Source organism: Carcharhinus amblyrhynchos, chromosome 8 (assembly GCF_965287045.1).
Source record: "Carcharhinus amblyrhynchos chromosome 8, sCarAmb.v2.hapA, whole genome shotgun sequence".
NCBI classification, from domain to species: domain Eukaryota; kingdom Metazoa; phylum Chordata; class Chondrichthyes; order Carcharhiniformes; family Carcharhinidae; genus Carcharhinus; species Carcharhinus amblyrhynchos.
Window position 1 is genome coordinate 12558414 of NC_137331.1, and position 23416 is coordinate 12581829.

The following is a 23416-nucleotide window of genomic DNA, read 5'->3' on the forward strand; positions in this document are numbered from 1 at the left end:
TACTGCCAGCTTTGAGTGATCTGTGTGCTTGGTTTCTCAAATCTCTTTGCTACCATATAGTTGATGGTTTCTCTCCATTTAGAAAATACTCAAATTTATCTTCCCACAGAATTCCATCTGCTATTGTTTTGCCCACCCACTTAATTTATGTTGGATTTAACCAAATGTTAGAATACCCAACAGAAGGATTGCAGCTAAACATGTGAAACAGTTTATGAAACACTGCACAAAAAATGCCTTGCTGATTAGTTTTTGAATGCCAGTACTTGATGTGCACCTAGATCCTATTTATACAGTGAATGAAGAATGATGGTTTCTGACACTTGATTTTAATAATGAGGTAGAAATATCTTAGCTCTGTAATTTTGTAAAGCATGTTTTCAAAACATTCCATGTTTATAACACATAGTATTAATGGCATTTATTGACAGAAATTTATCACTCCTTCATCCTTCTTTTGCTGAAAAATGTAGTTCCATTTGATTAGCAGAATCTGAGTTCCTTCCAGTGTTAATGTTTCATCAATGATTTAAAACCCAGAAACAACACAAGCGCATTTAAAATTTATATTTCCCTCTGCGTAGCAGAACTTGTTATCTTTCAATGACAAGATAAGAAATTGGTTCACAGCTATGAACCCTACAGTATTGTCATGACTGGGAAATAAGCCAAACCCAATGCTTCTTCTTTGTGGATAAGCAGCATGGTGGCACAGTGGTCAGTGCTGCTGCCTCACAGTGCTAGGGACCCAGGTTCAGTTCTCAACTAGGGTCACTGTCTACGTGAAGTCTGTATATTCTCCCCGTGTCTGCCTAGGTTCCCTCCAGGTGCTTAGGTTTCCTCCTACATTCTGAAAGATGTACTGATTGGGTCATTGGCAATGCTAAATTCTCCCTCAGTGTACCAAAACAGGTGCCAGAGTGTGGTGACTGGAGAACTTTCACAGTAACTTCATTGCAGTGTTAATGTAAGCCTACTTGTGACACTAATAAATAAACTTAAAAGGATGGCAATCATATTGAAGGTAAATGGTTTTGCACTTAGAGATAGTACAGAAACTTTCCAACAGCTCAAGAGATCTTGGGAGCATAGATGTAAAATTAAGTCCAGAGATTTAGGACAAATACCATAAGATACTTTTAAAATGCATAAGATTGTGAAGAGGTGGAATGCACTATCAGAGCTGGTGATTGAAGCAGGGATCGTGAAAACCTGAAAAGGATAGGTAGCTGAAAGAAAAGAGGAATGAAAGTAAAGGGGAACAGGGCAGGCATATCTGATTGGGACTGCTGCCCACAGAGAAGTTAAACACCAACATGGGACTATCTGGGTCAAATAGACGACTCCTGCACTGTGATTCCTGTACAATTCTCTTGTGGGTTCAAATTCGGGCATTGTAGGGAACCGAAAGACAGTCGGAGAAAAAAAATACTAATCAAATAAAGAAAATCAAGGCTGACATGGTTTTAAGAGTTCAATTGTTAGCTATTTGTAGTGATCTGAAATAGTGTAGCTTAAAATTAATTGGCCACTAAACACATCATCTGTTTGTTCAGATCACTTAATTGCTAACAAGATATGTGGAAAATATTGATTTAACTTGTGATGTATATTCACTAAACAGGCACCAATGCTAAACTTGGGCTGCGCTGCAAGGCTTGTAAGATGAGCATCCACCACAAATGCGTTGATGGTGTTGAACAGCAACGATGCATGGGCAAACTGGTAAGAAGTATTGTGTGTTTGGCATGGTTATCATAGAAATACACCAAGCCTTGCAGGTTCAAAGATTAATCCTTGAGGGTTTTAAAATCCACACACGTTTTCTATCACACTTTAAAAACAATATGGTTTTCCATAAAATCAATATTCAATACTCAAAAACAATGTTGCAGAACTGTAGACTTGCCAAATTTACAACATTCTTTCCACAAAGCCAATTGTAATTTTCACTTAGTGGCATTGAAAAACAAATTGGGTTCTAAAAAGATTAATGTACAATGATAGCAGCATGTTTAAAAGAATAGGAGCTGGCTGGGAAGGGATGTCGTAGTTTGCTGGGGGACAGTTCCAATAGGAAGTACTCATGTAAATATTTTTGGACAGTATGAAAGGTGTAACTTGGTGAAGGCTGGAATTGTACACTGGTTTTGAACTGGAGGTAGCTGCAATTATTTGGCATAACTGGAGACCAAAATATACACTCTACCCTAAATAAACAATAAAGGCAAGAAGGTTTAATTTAGCTATTTTGACTTAAATCTGCAAAATTTCTTTCTTATTTGAAAACTTATTTAACTTGATATGCTCAGCTCCTAATTTGGATGAACAGGATAAAACCAATTAAAATTAATCTGTAAAGCTCTAACAAAGAACTTGGCACGGCACACTGTGTGATGTGTTTCACATCTTTATGTCAAGAGCAGCTTTGGTGTGACATTAGTACCAAGCAAAACTTCATTAAAGAAATAGCAGAATTCATCCCAGATACCACAGTGAGTTAAGGCAGTGAGTAGCTAAACTAATCAGGACACGAATGGATCTTGCTGCTTTTCGTCAAGTGCCACAGATTCCTTTACACGTGCCTGAATAGGCAAATAGTATGCTGATATATCTTGATTAAAAGTTGCCAGGCGCAATCTTATGAGCTCGCCATGCCACACCCGTCAGTCAGTGTGCCACGCTGGGGACATATCATGATGGTGAAAATTAGGTTTGCACTGGGCACAAATTGGATCGCTACATAAGAACTAAGAGCAGGAGTGGGCCATCTGGCCCCTCAAGCCCGCTCCGACATTCAATGGCTGATCTTCTCGTGCACTTAGCTCCAATTATCCGCCCGTTCACCATAACCCTTAATTCTTTGCTACTTTGCCCGCATTGTTTTACTGATGAGAATAGCTTAACCCTCTCTCCACTCACATTGTCTGTACCTTTAAGACTTGATTGCCTGTAAAGACTCGCATTCCGAAGATTATTTTGTAAATTGAGTTTGTGTCTTTATATGCCCTGTTTGTGAACTGAAATCCCACTCACCTGATGAAGGAGCAGCGCTCTGAAAGCTTGTGGCTTGTGCTACCAAATAAACCTATTGGACTTCAACTTGGTGTTGTGAGACTTCTTAGTGATCTCAGCCCGAGCCTGTTTTGTGGCACTTTTATCAAATGCCTTTTGCGAGTCCGTGATCGACAGTTCCGACGCACCACAACGAAAAACCGCACCGACCTCCTCAAATACTTGCATCCACCCGCCCTCAACTGAAATACTTGCGCCCACCTGCCAGCGGGGCAGTTTTTTCACACAGAGGGTGGTGAGTGTCTGGAACAAGCTGCCAGAGGTAATAGTAGAGGCGGGTACAATTTTATCTTTTAAAAAGCATTTAGATAGTTACATCGATACGATGGGTAGTGAGGGATATGGGCCAAATGTGGGCAATTGGGACTGGCTTGGAGTTGTAAAAAAAGTGGACAAGTTGGGCCAAAGGGCCTATTTCCATGCTGTTAATCTCTGTGATTCTATGACTCTAAGTTGAGGCTGTTGTCCTTGGAGAAAAGGTTGAGAGAAGCTTTGATTTTGGTCTTCAAACTCATGAGCATAGATTGAATAGATAGAAATAAACTACTCCTATTAGTCGAAAGATTGAAAACCAGAAAGCAATGATTTAAGATGATTGACAAAAGAAGTAATGGCAAAATGAAAAAAGCCTATTTTAGGTAGTGAGCAACTAAGTGCACCACTTGAGAGTATGGTGGAGGCAGGTTCTATCCTAGTTCTGAAAAGAGAATTGGATCATTATCTGTAGAGATAAAAATTGCAGGATTATGGGGAAAAGGCAGGTGTCGGACTTGGTGAATTGTTCTGCTGTAACCATTCTATGATTCAGCTAAAGACAGAGGAAGGCTCAGCTGTAATGCATCTTGCCATCCCTCACTGGCAAACATCACACATTAACAGAGGCAGTGGCATAGTATTGTCACTGGGCTAGTAATGCAGAGACCCAGGATAATGCTTTGGGGACCTGGGTTTGGGTTCAACAAAAATCTGGAATTAAAAGTCTAATGATGACCAAGAAATCATTGTCAATTGTCCTAGAAACCCATCTGGTTCACTAATGCCCTTTAGGGAAGGAAATCTGCCATCCTTACCTGGTCTGGCCTGCATGTGATGTGGTTGACTCTTAAATGTCTTCAGGGATGGGCAATAAATGCAGTCTCCACCAGCGATGTCCACATTCCATGAACAAATAAGAGGAGAAAAAAACTCCAATTGGAGAAGTAACCGTAAGATGATCAGTGTCCCCTCAACCACGTTCCTGCAAGGAACCACTATATTCAGAGGAGCAGGGGGCAAAATGTTAAAACAATGTAACTGAAGATGTATTATTCTTTTAACCTCATTAATACAAGATTGAATTGCCTGAACATTGTGTACCCAGCATTGTGTTTCATTGCATTGACATCCAAAGCTGACCACTAAATTTTTAATCAAAATAGCAAAAGCTGCGTTTTGTCAGTGAAAGGTAGCTGGGAAACAATCAGACTTGTCAATGAAAGAAGATGGCAAATGACCTCATTGTACTAGAGTAATATGTTTGTCATCACTGTGGTTTGAAATACAAAACCAAGAGGTGCCTTTATAAATGTTTCAGTGCTTGATGATATTCAACCATCCTTAGGCCATGCTGCTGATCAGAGTCAAAATTGAAAAAGGTTAACAGAATAAAAAGTGTTTGCTGTAATTTCTGTGCTGCATATTTCAGCTGATGTTAGAATACAGCTAGACACTACTCGATAAAATGAACTCAAATTAACTAAAAATAGATAAATAATTAAAATTAAGACATGTAAATGTTGGATTGCAACTAATTGTATAATTAAATAGCTTTATACTGAAGACCTGTGTACATAATATCTGATTAGCATTGATTTTGCAGTTAAAGTAACATGCTAACTTTTCTGGAACTAAGTGAAATATTACTGTTTCATCTAAGGAAGAAGGATAGAATCATCAGAAGCTCATGAGATGCAAATCTTTTCTCTCTGCTGATTGTTGAGGGCTCTAATAGGAGGTTATTTTGGAGAGATATTTGCTCACCATGTTGACTACTGAATGGATCTCCAATTCAGAGTAAAAAGAATTAAGCGAGGGGGATCCAGCTTCAAGGGGGCAAGAATGGAGCTGGACCAGTTAGACTGGAAAGAAAAGCCAGCAGGAGAAACGAGCTGGACAGTGAGCTACCTTCATAAAAGAAAAGGTTTGGGACAGCCAAAGCTACATTCCCTCCAAAAGCAAAATTAGGGCAAACAAACCCATAGCTCCCTGGATGAACAAAGTGATAGAAATTAAGATAAAGAAGAAATAAGCAGGGAGCTTATAGCAGGGAGAAAATACAATTGAGCTTATATATATAATAGAGCTTATAGCAGGGAGAAAATATAATTGAGCTTATATATATATATAATAGAGCTTATAGCAGGGAGAAAATATAATTGAGAACCAAAAGGAAGGTTCAGAGGGAAGGTAAAAAAGCCCATTAGATAAGCCAAGAAGGATTATGAGAAAAGACTTGCAGCCAACATAAACACGGACGCCAAAATCTCTTGTAGGCATATAAATAGTTAAAAAAAAAATGCTAGAAGAGGAGTAGGGTCATTTGTGGACCTAAAAGGGAACTTGCACATGGAGGCAGGGGATGTGACTTAGATATGAAATGAATACTTTGCATCCACCTTTACCATGGAGGTAGCTACTATTCAGGCCATGGTGATAGACAAAGAAATTCTGTCCCCAAAAGGGCCCAAAATTGATGAGGAGGAAGTGTTGAATAGACTGTCATTGGTACCTCAACACAGCAGCAGATTTAATTCAACAAAATCACAGACTGCAGTGAGAATAATAACCAGTTGGTCTCCTTTTTGTAGTGTTGAATACTGGCCAGAACACACACACAACTTTGTGCTTTTCAATAGGTGCCGCAGATACTGTGATATCCGGCTAAAGGGCAAACAGTATATCATTTTAGCACCATGATAACATATTTGACAACAAAGTTCTAACTCTCCTGTATTGAGGGTGACACCCAGGTCTCAAACAAGCCAGGCCTCGTGCAGGTATAATGCCCACTAACCACCTGTTTTTAAAAAATCATTCTTACACTGTTGTCTTCACTGGCAAGACTCGTTTCTGGCCCATCCCTATTCGCCCTCTCTTGCAGTATGTTTATTATCTGTTAGGATTTGATAGAATGGAGTGGCATGTTAGGCCACTTCAAAGGGCAGCTCTGAGTGAACCATGTTGGTGTTGACATCTTCCTGGTTTTTGGCACTCTTCTATTGATTATGCTTGCCATGAATTCCTGCTAAAGAAGACCTTATCACAAATGGGTTTTCCTTTTCGAACTTACTGAGGGTATAGAAGAAAGAAAGATGTGCATTTATGTAATGTCTTCCATAATCTCCAGATGACCCAGTGAGTAGAATGGCCTCCTTCAATTGTATGATTCTATGCTATCATCCTCCACTAATCACTACTCATATGCTTGTTCTCTCATTGATAGCCAAAGGGGTTTCGACGTTACTATAGCTCCCCATTATTAATCCATGAACAATATGGATGCATCAAAGAGGTGATGCCTATTGGTAAGTACTGAGCTTCCTTGTATTGAGGGTAGATGCATGGCTAGTTTATTTGCGTGGCTCATTGTTGTGTTTTTCCCCTCAATTCACCTGTTCCTTTCTCTTTATTTTCTGATTTAGCTTGCGGCAGCAAGATAGACCCAGTGTATGAAACCCTCCGGTTTGGGACTTCCTTGGCTCAAAGGACCAAGAAGTCAGGGTCTGGCAGTGGATCTGACTCACCTCAGCGTAATTCTGTAAATAACCCTTTTGGTAATTGTGGTCTGTTCATTGTTAAACTGTGATTTCAATAACTCTGGTTCACCCAGCCCCCTTTTTGATGCATTGTCTTAGCTAAGAACAAATTATTGCTCCTGTTTTCATTTTGCCTGCTCCTGGTCAAGCTATTTTGTCCTGGATGGTGTCAAGCTTCTAGAGTGTTGTTAGAGCGGCACTTATCCAGGCAAGTGGAGAGTATTCCATCACACTCCTGCTTGTGCCTTTTTGATGGCGGACAATCTTTGAGGAGTCAGGAATGAGCTACTCCCTGCAGAATTCCCAGCCTCTAACTTGCTCTTGTAACTGGAGTGTTTATATGGCTGGTCCAGTTGGTTTCAGGTCAATGGTAACTACCAGGACATTGATAGTGGGGAAATTCAGTGATGGTAATGCTACTAAGTGTTATGGGGACATAGTTGGATTCTTGTTAGAGATGACCACTGCCTGGCACTTATGTGGTGCAACTACTTGACATTTATCAACCCAAGCCTGAATGTTATAGAATCTCTACAGTGCAGAAGGAAGCCATTCAGCCCATCGAGTCTGTGCTGACCACAATCCCACCCAGCCTGTATCCCCGTAGCCCCACATATTTACCCTAGCTAGTCCCCCAACACTAAGGGGCAATTTACCACGGCCAATCAACCAACCCGCACATCTTTGGACTGTGGGAGGAAACCCATGCAGACACGAGGAGAATGTGCAAACTCCACACAGACAGCCACCCAAACCGGGAATCGAACCTGGGTCCCTGGCGCTGTGAGGCAGTAGTGCGAGCCACTGTGCCACTAGGTCTTGTTGCATATGGGCACTGACTGCCTCAGTATTTTTATTCACGAAAGCATTGCTATCAATGCTACATGTGAGCGACTCGTGTGAGCAAAGTAGGGAGAGCTGTGGGTACAGCAGCATATCAGCACACTAGTTTAGATGCAATTGTTCAGTTGGACAAGTGGTGACAACTGAAATGTGACAGTGACCTATGGTATATGAATTAGAATCAGAAAAGTACTCAGTTATTAAAATTGACACATGGTCATAGAATCAGGAATGGTTTCAGTACAGAAGGGGGCCAATTCAACCCCTTGTATGCATTCCAGCTTTCTCCAAGAGCAAGTGAGTGAATTCCTACATCCTTTTCCCTGTAGCCTTGCAAATGTACTCACTTCAGATAGGAATCCCATTCCCTCCACCACATTCTCACACTCTCCATTCCAGAGCTGAAGCAGTTAGTGGGATTATATCACCGTTACTTCATTGTAGCTGGCTCAAAATCCTGGAAATTTTAAAGTTAATTTATAGGATGTGGGTGTCGCTGGCTAGACCAGCACTTATTGCCCATCCCTAGTTGCTCTTCAGAAGGTGGTGGTGAGCTGCCTTCTTGAACCTTTGTATACCTCTGAGCAGCAGGTATACCCACGTCCGCTGGGGAGACAATTCCAGGATTTTGGCCCAGCGACAGTGAATATATTTCCAAGTCAGGATGCTGAGTGATTTGGGACAGGAAACTCCTGGTGGTGATGCTCCCAGGTATCTACTGCTCTTGGCCTTCTAGAGGGTAGTGGTCATGGGTTTCAAAGGTGCTGCCTAAAGAACCTTGGGAGTTCCTGTAGTGCATTTTGTAGATGATACACTTGGCTGCCGTTGTTTGTCAGTGTTGAAGGGAGCGGATGTTTGTGGAAGGGGTAGCAATCAAACAGGCTGCTTTGTACTGAATGGTGTCGAGCTTCTTGAGTGTAATCGGAGCTGCATTCATGCAGGCAAATGGAGAGTATTTCATTACACTCCTGACTGTGTGCCCTGTTGGTGGTGGGTAGGCTTTAGGGGATCAGGAAGTGGATTATTCACTGCTGGATTTTTATCCTTTGACCTGCTGTGTAGCCACAGTATTTATATGCGTACTTCAGTTTCTGGTCAATGGTAACCCCAAGATATTGATAGTGGGGGATTCAGCCATGGTAATGACACTGAATAGAACATAGAACAGTACAGCACAGTGCAGGGCCTTCGGCCCTCAATGTTGTGCCAAGCTATCCCACTCCCTATCATTCTGATGTGCTCCATGTGCCTATCCAATAACCGCTTGAAAGTTCGTAAAGTGTCCGACTCCACTATCACAGCAGGCCCATAGCCCAACCACTCTGAGTGAAGAATCTACCTCGGACATCCCTCCTATATCTCCCACCATGAACCTTATAGTTACGTCCCCTAGTAACAGCTACATCCACCCGAGGAAATAGTCTCTGCACATCCACTCTATCTATCCCTCTCATCATCTTATAAACTTCTATTAAGTTGCCTCTCATCCTCCTCCGCTCTAAAGAGAAAAGCCCCAGCTCCCTCAACTTTCCTCATAAGACCTACCCTCCAAACAAGGCAGCATCCTGGTAAATCTCCTCTGCACTCTCTCCAATGCTTCCACATCCTTCTTATAGTGAGGTGACCAGAACTGAACACAATATTCTAAATGTGGTCTCACCAATGTCCAGTATAGTTACAGCTCTTAAACCTCAAACCCCCTGTTAGTAAACACTAACACACTATAAGCCTCCTTCACAGCTCTATCCACTTGAGTGGCAACCTTCAGAGATCTCTGGATATGAACCCCAAGATCTCTCTGTTCCTCCATGTTCTTCAGAACCTGCCATTGACCCTGTAATCTGCATTCAAGTTTGTCCTACCAAAATGAATCACCTCGCACTTATCAGGGTTAAACTCCATCTGCCACTTTTCTGTCCAGCTCTGCATCCTATCAATGTCTCTTTGCAGCCAACAACAGCCCTCCACCTCATCCACTACTCCACCAATCTTGGTGTCATCAGCAAATTTACTAACTCACCCTTCAGCCCCCTCTTCCAAGTCATTGATAAAAATCACAAATAGCAGAGGACCCAGTACTGATCCCTGTGGTACACCGCTGGTAACTGGCCTCCAATCTGAAAATTTTCCTTCCACCACCACCCTCTGTCTTCGATGAGACAGCCAGTTACTTATCCAATCGGCCAAATTTCCTTCTATCCCACACCTCCTTACCTTCTTCATGAGCCTACCATAAGGAACCTTATCAAACACCTTACTAAAATCCATGTATACGACATCAGCTGCTGTACCTTCGTCTACACACTTAGTTACCTCCTCAAAGAATTCATTCAAATTGATGAGGCAGGACTTACCCCTCATGAAACGGTGCTGACTATCCCAGATTAAACTGCATCTTTCCAAATGGTCATAAATCCTATCTCTCAGGACCCTTTCCATTAACTTACTGAAGTAAGACTAACTGGCCTATAATTACCAGAGCCATTCCTATTTCCTTTCTTGAAGAGGGGAACAACATTCGCCACTCTCCAGTCCGCTGGCACAATCCCCATGGACAGTGAGGACCCAAAGATCAAAGTTAAAGGCTCCACAATCTCATCCCTTGCCTCCCAAAGTATCCTAGGATGTATCTCATCTGGCCCAGGGGACTTATCGACCCTCAGGTTTTTCAAAATTGCTAATACATCTTCCCTCAGAACATCTACCTCCACCGTCCTATCAGCCTGTATCACACACTCATCCTCAAAAACATGGCCCCTCTTCTTTGTGAACCCTGAAGAAAAGTATTCATTCAACACCTCACCTATCTCTTCTGACCCCATGCACAAGTTCCCACTATTATCCTTGACTGGCTCTAACCTCACCCTGGTCATTCTTTTATTTCTCACATAAGAGTAAAAAGCCTTGGGGTCTTTTTTATCTGACCTGCCAAGGACTTCTCATGCCCCCTCCTAGCTCTCCTAAGCCCTTTCTTTAACTCATTCCTAGCTACCTTGTAACCCTCAGGTGACCCAACTGAACCTTGTTTTTTCATTCTTACATATGCTTCCTTTTTCCTCTTAACAAGATATTCAACCTCCTTTGTGAACGATGGTTCCCTCACTCGGCTATTTCCTTCCTGCCTGCCAAGGACAGACCTATCAAGGGCATGCAGTATTTGTTCCTTGAAAAAGCTCCACTTTTCGTTTGTGCCCATACCTGACAGTTTCTGTTCCCATCTTATGCTCCCTAATTCTTGCCTAATCGCTTCATAATTACCCCTGCCCCAATTATAAACCTTGACCTGCCGTGTGGCCCTATCTCTCTCCATTGCAATAATGAAGGACACCGAATTGTGGTCACTATCTCCAAAGTGCTCTCCCACAAACAAATCTATCACTTGGCCCGGTTCATTACCCAGTACCAAGTCCAATGTGGTCCCATCGGCTTATCCACATATAGTATCAGGAAACCCTCCTGCACACACTGCACAAAAAGTGCCCCAACCGAACTATTCTACCTATAAAGGTTCCCATCGATATTTGGAAAGTTAAGGTCATCCATGATAACTATCCTGTGACCTCCACACCTATCCATAATGTGCTTTGCCATTTCCTCCTCCACATCTCAATTACTATTTGGGGGTCTGTAGAAAACTCCCAACAACGTGACCGATCCTTTCCTATTTCTAACTTCAGCCCATATTCCCTCAGTAGGCAGATTGCCCTCGAAATGCCTTTCAGCAGCCGTTAAACTACTCCTCCACCTCTTTTACCGCCTTCCCTACTCTTCCTGAAACATCTATACCCCAGAACTGCCAACAACCATTCCCATCCCTGTTCTAACCATGTCTCTGTAATGGCCACAACATCATAGTCCCAAGTACGAATCCACGCTCCAAGTTCACCTACCTTATTCCTGCTGCTCCTTGCATTGAAGTAGATACACTTCAATGCACCATCCTGTCTGCCTGTACATTCCTGCGACCTTAATACCTTCTTCAGTACCTCGCGACCCTCAACACTGGCTTTTGGACTACATCTCATTTTCCCATCCCCCTGACAAATTAGTTTAAACCCCACCCCCCCGAAGAGCCGACGCAAATTTCCCTCCCAGGATATTGCTGCCCCTCTTGTTCAGGTGCAAACCGTCCTGTTTGCACAGGTCCCACCTTCCCCAATTATCTAAGTAAATGAAACCCTCTCTCCTACACCATCCCTGCAATTGTTTTCATTGATGCAAGGGTTGAGAGCCCGAAAGCCAACCAAATTAGGAATGGCAAAAGAACTAAACGCAACATGATGCCAAACATTTTTACGCAGTTCTTTTTTATTTGTTCACGTGGTGTGGATGTTTTTTGGCAAGGCCAACGTTTATTGTCAATCAGCAATTGCCTTTAAGAAGGTGGTGGCAGTCATGGGTACAGTCATAGTGCACTCTCTCCCTGTTCCTCAACTGACTAGCACGTGGCACTGGTCACAAGCCAGAGATGACAACATGCTTTGTCCTGGTTCTCAGCTTCCATCCTAGTTCCCTAAATTCCTGTTTTAAATTCCCACCCCTGACAAGGAGCAATGATTAAATCCTCTCTTTTTGGAGATGATCACTGCCTGGCACTGATATGGCACAAATGTTACTTGCCATTTGTCAAGGTCTTTCTGCATTTGGACATGAATTGCTTCAGTTCAGAGCCCTTCCTAACAGCACTATGACTGTAGCCATGACTGCCACCGCCTTCTTAAAGGCAATTGCTGATTGACAATAAACGTTGGCCTTGCCAAAAACATCCACACCACATCAACAAATAAAAAAGAACTGCGTAGAAATGTTTGGCATTATGTTGCGTTTAGTTCTTTTGCCATTCCTAATTTGGTTGGCTTTAGGGCTCTCAACCCTTGCATCAATGAAAACAATTTCACATTATTTGTTCTGTCCAGACCCTTCATAATTTTGAACATTTCTCATCTGACCTTCATCAAATCTCCTCTGACCTTCTCTGAAGAGAGCAGCTGTCTTCAAACTGGGACAAAAGAACGGAACTTGTGCATGTACCTACCATACATTCAGCTGATCTTTCTCCACACCCTAGCTATGACTGTAACACTATATTCTGCACTCTCTTCCTTCTCCCCTGTGCATTCTACAAACCATGTGTTTTGTCGCTATATTCACAAGGGACAATGCTTTTAAATGTATCCCAATACATATGACAATAATAAATCAAATCAAAGGAAGTGAGTGCCATTGATTTTAAAGCAACATTTGACTTGATGTGGCCTCAAGGAGCCCTGCCAAAATTGAAGTCAAGCAGAACGGAGAAAGGGGAGGCGGAGTAGATGGTGGTAGTGGGAACTCTCTGCTGGTTGGAGTCCTACCTAGCACAAAGGAAGATGATCAGGTTGTTTGAGGCCAGTCATCAGTCCCAGGATGTTCTTTATTCATTCTCTGCTGGGATGTGGATGTTGCTGACAAGGCCAGCATTTGTTGCGCATCCTAATTGCATTTGAACTGAGCGATGTGCTCGGTCATTTCAGAGAGCAGCTCCACATGTAAACCAGGCCAGATAAGGATGGCAGATTTCCTTCCCTCAAGCGTATTAGTGCTACTGGAGTTTTTCAGGATGGTGTCCTTGACCCAACCATCTTCAGCTGCTTCATCAATGACTTTCCCTTCATCATAAGGTCAGAAGTGGGGAGGTTCGCTGATGATTACATAATGTTTGCCATTTGCAACTCATCAGATACTGAAGTAGTTTGTGTCTGTTTGTAGCAAGACCTGGAAAACATTCAGAATTGGGCCTATAAGCGGCAACTAACATTCACACCACCCAAGTGTCAGGCAATTCCCATCTTCAGCAAGAGAGGATCTAACCATACCCCCTCAACATTCGATGACATTACCATAATTGAATCCCCTACTATAAACACCCTGGAGGTTACCATTGACCAGAAACTGAGCTGGAGTGATGACAGGAGCTGTGTAAGTTCCAAAACTCAATTTGCTGCAGCTCATGATACTTCCTGGACATGTGGTTGTCCAGGACATGGAGTTCCCACATGGAACAGGATCTGCACCCCAGAGGGCCACTTTGACCTATCATGTTTCAATATATTTGGCTAAAATTGATTTAACAGAAATGAACATGAGACATAAATAAAACTCAATAAAATTCAATAAAATTCAATCACCTGCTGGTGGTTGGCTTAAAAGATTATTTAACTTCTTATCTGTACATCTCAGATTTTACTTGACTGAAAAATTCACATTTCTCCCATTTTACTGTCCTTTGTTATTTAATTTAAACTTGGATCTAAGCCTAATTAATTGAAAATTGATTCTCATTATAAGATTCTTGTAAAAGGTTAAGCAACTTGATAAATTATGAATTGATCAATACTTACCTGCAGTTAGTTTAAATTCAGAATTTGTCAGTGTACTGAACCATGTATGGCTCATTGTGCTGATGATGTTAGTTTGCAAGTTATCCTCGCTATATTTTTAGGCTGCCGTTTCCTTTGTGTTCTCCATGGAGGAATGTGCACTGAGATATACAAAGTATTGAATTTTGCAGGTGTGGTGTAGACCCAGTTTTAGGCATGTCGCCTTCAAAGTTAAATAATCATATCGTTAATATGATCAGCAAAGGTGGGAAATACTGTAAAAGCACATGGGCCAATTCACATAAAAGTTTAGGGAAAGGATGTAACGTATAATTTCAGTTGAGTAATAGAAACATGGAAAAAATAGAGGGTGGTGACAAAGCAAAAAAATAGGTAAATAATTGAAGAATTATGGCCTGAGGGAAATACGTTCAATGCCTATTGATGAGCTGAGTGATCTATTAAATCATTCAATTGGTCTGTTTGTTTGTTTATAATATAAATATATTCTTCCTTTTACTGACAGTTAAAGCCTTCACCAGTGCATTTCCCGCTGTTTGTGTTTCGGTTTCAGATTTTAGCATCGATGTCTTTTTTTTTGAAGTAACTTTTGTGCTGAAGTTTGTTGAGACGTCATCATTGTGATTGGCTTTAATTTCCATTTGTGAACTCATGCACTTACTGCTCTTCTCATTTTATCTCAGGCCTCGGACTTAGCGGAAGTCCCAGAGGAAGGTGCTGATGCTCCACATGGTCTGTCGAGTTACAGCAGGAAGTATAGTGATAGCGGTAAGCATGAATACATAAAATATGTATTTTATATATCTTTGAAAAGCACATAGGGTCCACAACGTTCAGCATCTGAGCAGTCTACTCTCCATCGTGTGCCTGGGTTCCATTATCAAACTTTGGCTCCAAATTTTAAGCAGCGTTTGATTAATGTCAGTAATTGAACAAGACCTCAATGATACATGAACGTAGCCCTCGGCAACTTATCAGTTTTCACATTGTATTTATTGTTGTGCATCACAGTTTGTTCTTTGGGCATTGGAAAGGATTGATGCATTGAAATCCATCCGTGTCCAATTTAATGAGACGTGAAGTGCCGTGTTACATGCAGAGTGGAAAATGAAACCGTAACTGAGTGAGTTTTGGCTGCCAGTAATAGTGATGTTTCTCTTTCCTTTGTAGTATTTGGTTCTCTAGAGAATGGGCTCGAAAATATCATGAGGGAAGAAAGGAACCCTTCCAGTCCTCTGGTAAGAGCCCTAGGCCGCTGCTGATGAGATCACTTGTGATGCAACAGCTCCAGTCACAAATCATTTTGTCATTCATGTGCCCCATCAATATTTATCAGTCTTCTGACACCGATACATGTTTCGCTGTATAGATCTTAGTTGTTTTGTCTACTAAGCTCTCCTCCAATAACATTCTCCTTTCAGTGAATTTTTAAAACTCTTTCATGGGATGTGGGCATCACTGGCTGGGCCAGCCAGCATTTATTGCCCATCCTTAATTGCTCTTGAGGGGGGCATATAAGAGTCAACCAGTATCTGGATCTGGAGTCACGTGTAGGTTTAGACCAGGTCTAGATGTAGATTTCCTTCCCTAAAAGACATTAGTAAACCAGATGGGTTTTTACAACTATCAACAATGGTTTCATGTCACCATGAGGCATTTAATTCCAGGTTTTTATTCAAATTTCACATAGTCAGCAATAAGGTGCACGAAAATGCATTAGGTTCACAGGAAGCCATGCCATTTGAGGCAGATCTCCGGTGACCCATATGGCCCAAAAGTCCACAAACCATGCCTTCCTTTCACCGTGAAACACCATTCAGCTCCCTAACCACCCCAAGTGTGCCAATCCAATTTTTAAAAATGTATTTATTCATCTCCGATCATTCCTTTGAGCACAAGTCCCCTAACCCCAACTGGATTCCCTGGCACTCATTTGAAGGCAGGTGTGTCGACTGGGCTCCGGTATCATGGCATGTTTCTTCCAAACCCAAGAAGCAGAGACGTACGGTGTAGGATATCTGTGTCTCTACCGAACCACTGTTCTGGTAATGGAGAAATGGAGCCTCTGTCCATGTATAAAGGCTATCCTGAAGATTCTGAAGTCTGTGGAGTCCTGGCATCCCAGGTATCTCATTTCTCTAGTGGGTTCCTTCAGACTTCTGGTGGAGTTAAGGCAGGAATGCCTCAGTAAATTTAAGGTCACAATTTTTATTATATCGGATGTTTTGAACCGAACTGTGAAATAATTGCATCTATAATTAGCCAACTTTCCAAATTTCAGTATTTAAAAGCAATTAAAATAATTTTGTGAGAATTATGTGTGGCTCCTGCAGCTTTTTAGTATTTTCCAAAGAGTTGTGAATTGTTAAACTTATGATGATCCTTTGGTGTTACAACAAGTCATACTTTATAAGGACGGGAAAATAAAGTCCTCCTGTTCTTGCAGTGAATCGCTTGTGTTTGCCTTCATGCCTATTTTCTGGGTCTCGCAGACGCTCTGTTTACACAGTCACATCCCTTGGGAATTCTCCTCTACCCTGAAAAAAAACAGCCCCAACGTTTTCAGTCTTTTTTTTGTGTTTGTAATTCATGAATTGCCATTTCTAGGGTGGAACTTAATCATTGAGAGAATATATTAGGAATTAGCTTCATTTATTAATCACAGGTAGACTTATATTAACACGGCAATGAAGTTAGAGTCATAGACGTTTACAGCATGGAAACAGGCCCTTCAGCCCAACTTGTCCATGCCGCCTTTTTTTAAAAACCCCCAAGCTAATCCCAATTGCTCGCATTTGGCTCATATACCCATTGTACCTAAGTAACTGTCTAAATGCTTTTTAAAAGATAAAATTGTACCTGCCTCTACGACTACCTCTGGCAGCTTGTTCCAGATACTCTCCCTCTGTGTGAAAAAAATTGCCCCCCTGGTTACTTTTGTATCTCTCCCCTCTTACCTTAAACCTATGCCCTCTAGTTTTAGACTCCCCTACCTTTGGGAAAAGATATTGACTATCTACCTTGCCTATGCCCCTCATTATTTTATAGACCTCTATAAGGTCACCGCTCAGCCTCGTATGCTCCTGAGAGAAAAGTCCCAATCTATTCAGCCTTTCCTTATAACTCAATCCATCAAGTCCTGGTAGCATCTTAGTAGTTCTTTTCTGCACTATTTCTAGTTTAATAATACCCTTTCTATAACAGGGTGACCAGAATTGCACACAATATTCCAAGTGTGGCCTTACCAAGCCTTGTACTACTTCAAGAAGACGTCCCAACTCCTGTATTCAATGTTCTGACCGATGAAACCAAGCATGCCGAATGCCTTCTTTACCACTCTGTCCACCTATGACTCCACTTTCAAGGAGTTATGAACATGTACCCCGAGATCTCTGTTCTGTAACTCTCCCCAATGCCCTACCATTAACTGAGTAAGTCCTGCCCTGGTTCAGTCTACCAAAATGCATCATCTCGTCTTTGCCTAAATTAAACTCCATCTGCCATTTGTCAGCCCACTGGCCTAATTGATGAAGATCCCGTTGCAGTTGGAGATAACTTTCTTCACTGTCCACTATGCCACCAATTTTGATGCCATCTGCAAACAGAGTAACTATGCCTCCTATATTCTCATCCAAATCCTTAATATAAATGACAAATAACAGTGGGCCCAGCACTGATCCCTGAGGCACACTGCTGGTCACAGGCCTCCAGTTTGAAAAACAACTCTCTACAACCACCCTCTGGCTTCTGTCATCAAGTCAATTTTGTATCCATTTAGTTAGCTCACCCTGGATCCCGTGAGATTTAACTTTATGTGACAACCTACCATGCGATGCCTTGTCAAAGGCCTTGCTAAAGTCCATGTAAACAACATCAACTGCACTGCCCTCATTTACCTTCTTGGTTACTCCTTCAAAAAACTCAATTAAATTTGCGAGACATGATTTTCCACTCACAAAGCCATGCTGGCTGTCCCTAATCAGAACTTGTATCTCTAAATGCCTGTAGATCCTGTCTCTCAAAATACCTTCCAACAATTTACCCACCGTAGATGTGAGGCTCACTGGCCTGTAGCTCCCTGGCTTTTCCCTGCAGACCTTTTTAAACAAAGGCACAACATTTGCCACTCTCCAATCTTCAGGCACTTCACCCATGACTATCGATGAGTCAAATATCTCGACTAGGGGGACCCGCAATTTTCTCCCTAGCCTCCCACAACATCCTGTGAAATACCCTAGTCGTCACACTCCGGCACCTGTTCGGGTACACTGAGGGAGAATGTAACATAACCAGTGCACCTAACCAGCATGTCTTTCACACTGTGGGAGGAAACCAGAGCGCCCGGAGGAATCACCACAGACTATCTCGGGGAGGGCCGTGTTACACAACAGTAAAAGTGATTTTGTATGAAATTAAAGTCTGCTCAGTGATGCACTCTGCTGCTGCGGTGAGATTAATTTTACCTGTTGTTTGTAGGGTTCAAGCAAAAGTGATTGACTTGGTTTGGAAATGTGTTTATGAATAAAATATACTTTGACAGTTGTGCACGAGAAAAGGTCTAACACAAACCATCTATATTTATCAAGAAACCAAATACCAACAGAAGATACTAAATGGCCAAATTTGGTCCAATGACATCGGGAAAGAAAGGACACATTAAAATTTTGGCAGTTTGCCATTTTAGAATTCAGACTTGAAAGCAAGACAGACTTATTACAGAGAAGCCTTCTGGTTTAAGTTCACAACCTAACCATATCCTTAAAGATGGATTGCAAAGTTAGTGTTTAAACTGAATAAAACCCGTAATAGCCAGTGTTAACACGCTGCTATCTTGGTGCTGTTTCGGTTTGACACGGAGAGTACAACTGTCCATATCAATGAGAGACAAACACCAAGAAGGGTACGCTCAGCCCCTCCATCACATAGGGAAGGCTAAAGGGAATATTTAAGTTTAATTGCAAATGAGGGAAAATCCTCTTAGCATCTGTTAGGGGTACCAGATCAGTAACTCCAGGATATGTTATGAAGCCAGACAAGAGCCCAAAAATTTTCCATTTTGGCATTAGTGTGAGGATAAGATGTTTCACTCCAGGCACGATTCTACTGACACACTGGGGAGCTTCACACCTTCCCCCCCCAACCCCGGTCTTTATAATTAGATAGTAAAACACAAATGTACTTGCTTGTGACTTAGGTTACCAAAACTCTAAATAAACACAAATGCATTAGTTCTGCTTAAGCAAACATTCCATGTCTAAAATGAATACTTGTTCTCTCAGCTATTAATTTCAAGGTTTTCCTCGACAAACCATCATCTCGCAAAACAGATCTGAATTTTGAACATAACCCCTTACAAGAAACATGATATAAACGAGTTTGTTAAAGACACAGTATCATGACATAATACTTTGCGTACATATTTGTAGGTGTTTATGTATTTTGTTCCTTTCAAAATGTATTTTGCAGATTAATATCACTCTGCCCTGATTACTAAGTTTGATGTGACTTTGTGCCCCAGATAATTTTGGTGAAATTTAGAAGAAAGATGATGTGATAATCAGAGTGTCAATATTCACATTCCTGTGGGATTCTTTCATTCACATTCCATTTTGGAACTGTTTTTCATTCATTTTGTTTCTGATTCATTAACAGTTGACCATTGGAGGATGGCCATACAAGTGCAGTAGATATCCTGACTTCTGTAGGCAAGGGCCTTGAATGTATCATACTCATCAACGGGATACATTTCTGTCTCTCGAATGGCATTTTGAGAAGAATTCATTTATACTGGATGACTGTCCCATAGTGGCTGTGTTCTGATTTGAGATTCAAGCCTTACATTATGGCTGTGCTCAATTCTGGTACCTCATTACCAGCAGTTATATAGAGGGACAACTACCATGCTGAGCTTGAATCCGATGTCTAATGTTTGCAAAGGCAATAAGAAGAAAAATGAGAGATAAATGTTGCTCGTATCAGCTGAGAATGGTGCTTTACATGGGATTCCGCAGGCTGAAAAAGCTTTCAGTCAGGGTTTCTGGTGTAACAGAATCATAGAATCCCTACAGTGTAGAAGGAGGCCATTCAGCCCATCAAGTCTGCACCAACCACATCCCATCCAGACCCTGTTCTTGTAACCCTTTATATTTACCCTGCTACTCTCCCTGACATTAGGGTTAATTTAGCATGGCCAATCAATCTAATCCTCACATCTTTGGATTGTGGGAGGAAACTGGAGCACCCGGAGGAAACGCACGCAGACACGGAGAGAATGTGCAAACTCCACACAGACAGCAAACCGGTCTTGGCACTGTGAGGCAGCAGTGCTAACCACTGTGCCTTTTTGCAATCTTTTTTTGAGATCGTTTTGGAATTGATTTTGCCTTGCAAATGGAAGAAGTCTGATGGCACAAGTATCTTGAAGATTACTGGATACTTTTGCCACCCTCCATTGTAAGATGTTTTGAAAACCAGCAATGGGGTTCCCTTGTTTGCTATTTTAATACAAGAACAATGCAGGATGGAGAAGACATTTGAGGTGATAACACCATGTGAAATGTTGGTTCTCAGTGGGCTTATAAGCCGCAGAGATGTTGTGAAGAGTTCACTGAGAAGTCCTGTGCCGTTAGGTTTGCTCTTTTCTACCTGCTTGCAATGAACTTACTCCCTTCTCAAGGGCTTCTGCCACTTCCTTCACTTGAATACTTGCTTCAGAAATGATCTTGCAACGCAGCAATCCCTAATCGTCAAGAATCCCAACCTCAATATAGTCAAAAATGAAAGTGGCAATGCAGGTGGAGAAGGTAGTCAAGAAGGCATACGGCATGCTCGCCTTCATTGGCCAGGGCATTGAGTTTAAAAATTGCCAAGTCATGTTGCAGCTTTATAGAACCTTAGTTAGCCCTCACTTGGAATATAATGTTCAATTCTGGTCACCACACTACCGGAAGGATGTGGAGGCTTTGGAGAGGGTACAGAAAAGATTTACCAGGATGTTGTCTGGTATGGAGGGCATTAGCTATGAGGAGGAGTTGGAGAAACTTGGTTTGTTCTCACTGGAACAACAGAGGTTGAGGGGTGACCTGATAGAAGTCTACAAGATTAAGAGAGGCATGGACAGAGTGGATAGTCAGAAGCTTTTTCCCAGGGTGGAAGAGTCAATTACTAAGGGGCAAAGTTTAAAGGAGATATACAAGGCAGATCTTTTATCCAGAGAGTGGTGGGTGCCTGGAACTCGTTGCTGGGTGAGGTAGTGGAAGCAGATACGTAGTGACTTTTAAGGGGCATCTTGACAAATACATGAATAGGATGGGAATGGAGGGATATGGTCCCCGAAAAGTAGGGGATTTTAGTTAAGTTGGGCAGCATAGTCAGTGCAGGCTTGGAGGACCAAAGAGCCTGTTCCTATGCTGTAATTTTCTTTGTTCTTTCACTGAACTGCTAGTGGAAATGAAGCGATTCTGCTATTTCAAGCAGGATTAAATGGCAGGAGATCAGAGGTCTGGGATTTCAATGTCTCCTGTTTATGCAAGCAATAACAATATATGATCAGAAAGATGTTAAGGAAGAGAAGCAGAAGTAAAAGATTAATAAGATCATGGCTGAAGTACAGTAGCTCCACTTTTCAACTCATTCACCATACCTTTAGTGCACAAAACTATTCATCTCAGTCTTAGGTATATTCAGTGACTGAGCATCCACTGCTCAGTCAATGCCAGAGAGTCACAGCCGTCTGAATGTAGAAATCTCTCTTCAGCTCAGTTCTAAATGGCTGACCGTATATCCTGAGACTATATTCACTAGTTCTAGACTCTCCAGCCAGGGGATACAGCCTCTCAGCATTTTCCCTATCAAACTCTTGTAAAAATGCTACACACTTCAATTAGATCAGCTCTCTGAAGTTTATAAGAATAAAAACATAGGTGATTATATGATATCAGCCTAGGCAGATGGATCATCTGCTCTTCAACTTGAGTGAAGAACTAAATGATGAAAGTGCTGGTAATCTGAAAGAAATCAGGAAATCTAAGAAACACTCAACTTGTTTATTCACTGACAGGCCTGCTAACAATCCAGGTGTACTCCTTCAAGCTCATTGAGAAGTTTTAGTGTCGAGATTGTCTCAAGTTACCAAGTTGTAATCCAAGCAGAGGGTGGTGGTTGATGGCAAATATTCGTCATGGAGTTCGGTTACGAGTGGTGTGCCTCAGGGATCTGTTTTGGGGCCACTGCTGTTTGTAATTTTTATTAATGATCTGGATGAGGGTATAGTTGGGTGGATTAGTAAATTTGCTGATGACACCGAAGTCGGAGGTGTGGTAGATTGTGAGGAAGGGTGTCATAGTTTGCAGGGAGACAGACAGGTTGCAGAGCTGGGCCGAGAGGTGGCGGATGGAGTTTAATGCGGAGAAGTGTGAGGTAATTCACTTTGGTAGGAATAACAGATGTGTCGAGTATAGGGCTAACGGGAGGACTTTGAATAGTGTGGATGAACAGAGGGATCTAGGTGTATGTGTACATAGATCCCTGAAATTTGGGAATCAAGTAGATAAGGTTGTTAAGAAGGCATACGGTGTCTTGGCGTTTATTGGTAGGCCGCACTTGGAGTACTGTGTGCAGTTCTGGTCCCCACGTTACAGGAAGGATGTGGAGGCTTTGGAGAGGGTGCAGAGGAGGTTTACCAGGATGTTGCCTGGTATGGAGGGGAGGTCCTATGAGGAGAGACTGAGGGATTTGGGGTTGTTTTCGCTAGAAAGAAGGCGGCTAAGAGGGGATCTTATTGAAACATATAAGATGATTAGAGGTTTAGATAGGGTGGATAGTGATAGCCTTTTTCCTCGGATGGAGAAAGCTAGCATGAGGGGGCATGGCTTTAAATTAAGGGGGGGTAGTTATAGGACGGATGTCAGGGGTAGGTTCTTTACCCAGAGGGTGGTGAGGGATTGGAATGCCCCGCCTGCTGCAGTTGTAAATGCGCCTTTTTTGGGGGCGTTTAAGAGATCCGTGGATAGGTTTATGGACAAAAAGGGATTGGTTTAGGTTAGTGGGTCATTGTTTTTTAACTGGTCGGCGCAACATCGAGGGCCGAAGGGCCTGTTCTGCGCTGTAGTGTTCTATGTTCTATGGTGTTTCTTTCTTCCACTTCTTGTTTTCAACAAAAAACATAAAATGGTATTAATAGAACATTACAGCGCAGTACAGGCCCTTCGGCCCTCGATGTTGCGCCAACCAGTGGAACCAATCTAATGACCCTCTAACCTAAACTATTCCAATGTTATCCATGTGCCTATCCACTGACCATTTGAATGCCCTTAAAGTTGGCGA

General features: G+C 42.1%; 1 protein-coding gene across 1 annotated transcript in view; it reads left to right on the forward strand.

Annotated features, from left to right (window-relative positions):
* stac (SH3 and cysteine rich domain) overlaps window positions 1–23416 on the forward strand; it is a 157637-nt gene that overhangs the window by 71802 nt on the left and 62419 nt on the right. Inside the window, exons 3-7 of the mRNA XM_080193691.1 lie at window positions 1625–1725; window positions 6557–6638; window positions 6756–6871; window positions 14776–14860; window positions 15263–15330. Coding sequence (XP_080049817.1) covers window positions 1625–1725; window positions 6557–6638; window positions 6756–6871; window positions 14776–14860; window positions 15263–15330 — 452 coding nt within the window. The remainder of the gene's footprint in view (window positions 1–1624; window positions 1726–6556; window positions 6639–6755; window positions 6872–14775; window positions 14861–15262; window positions 15331–23416) is intronic.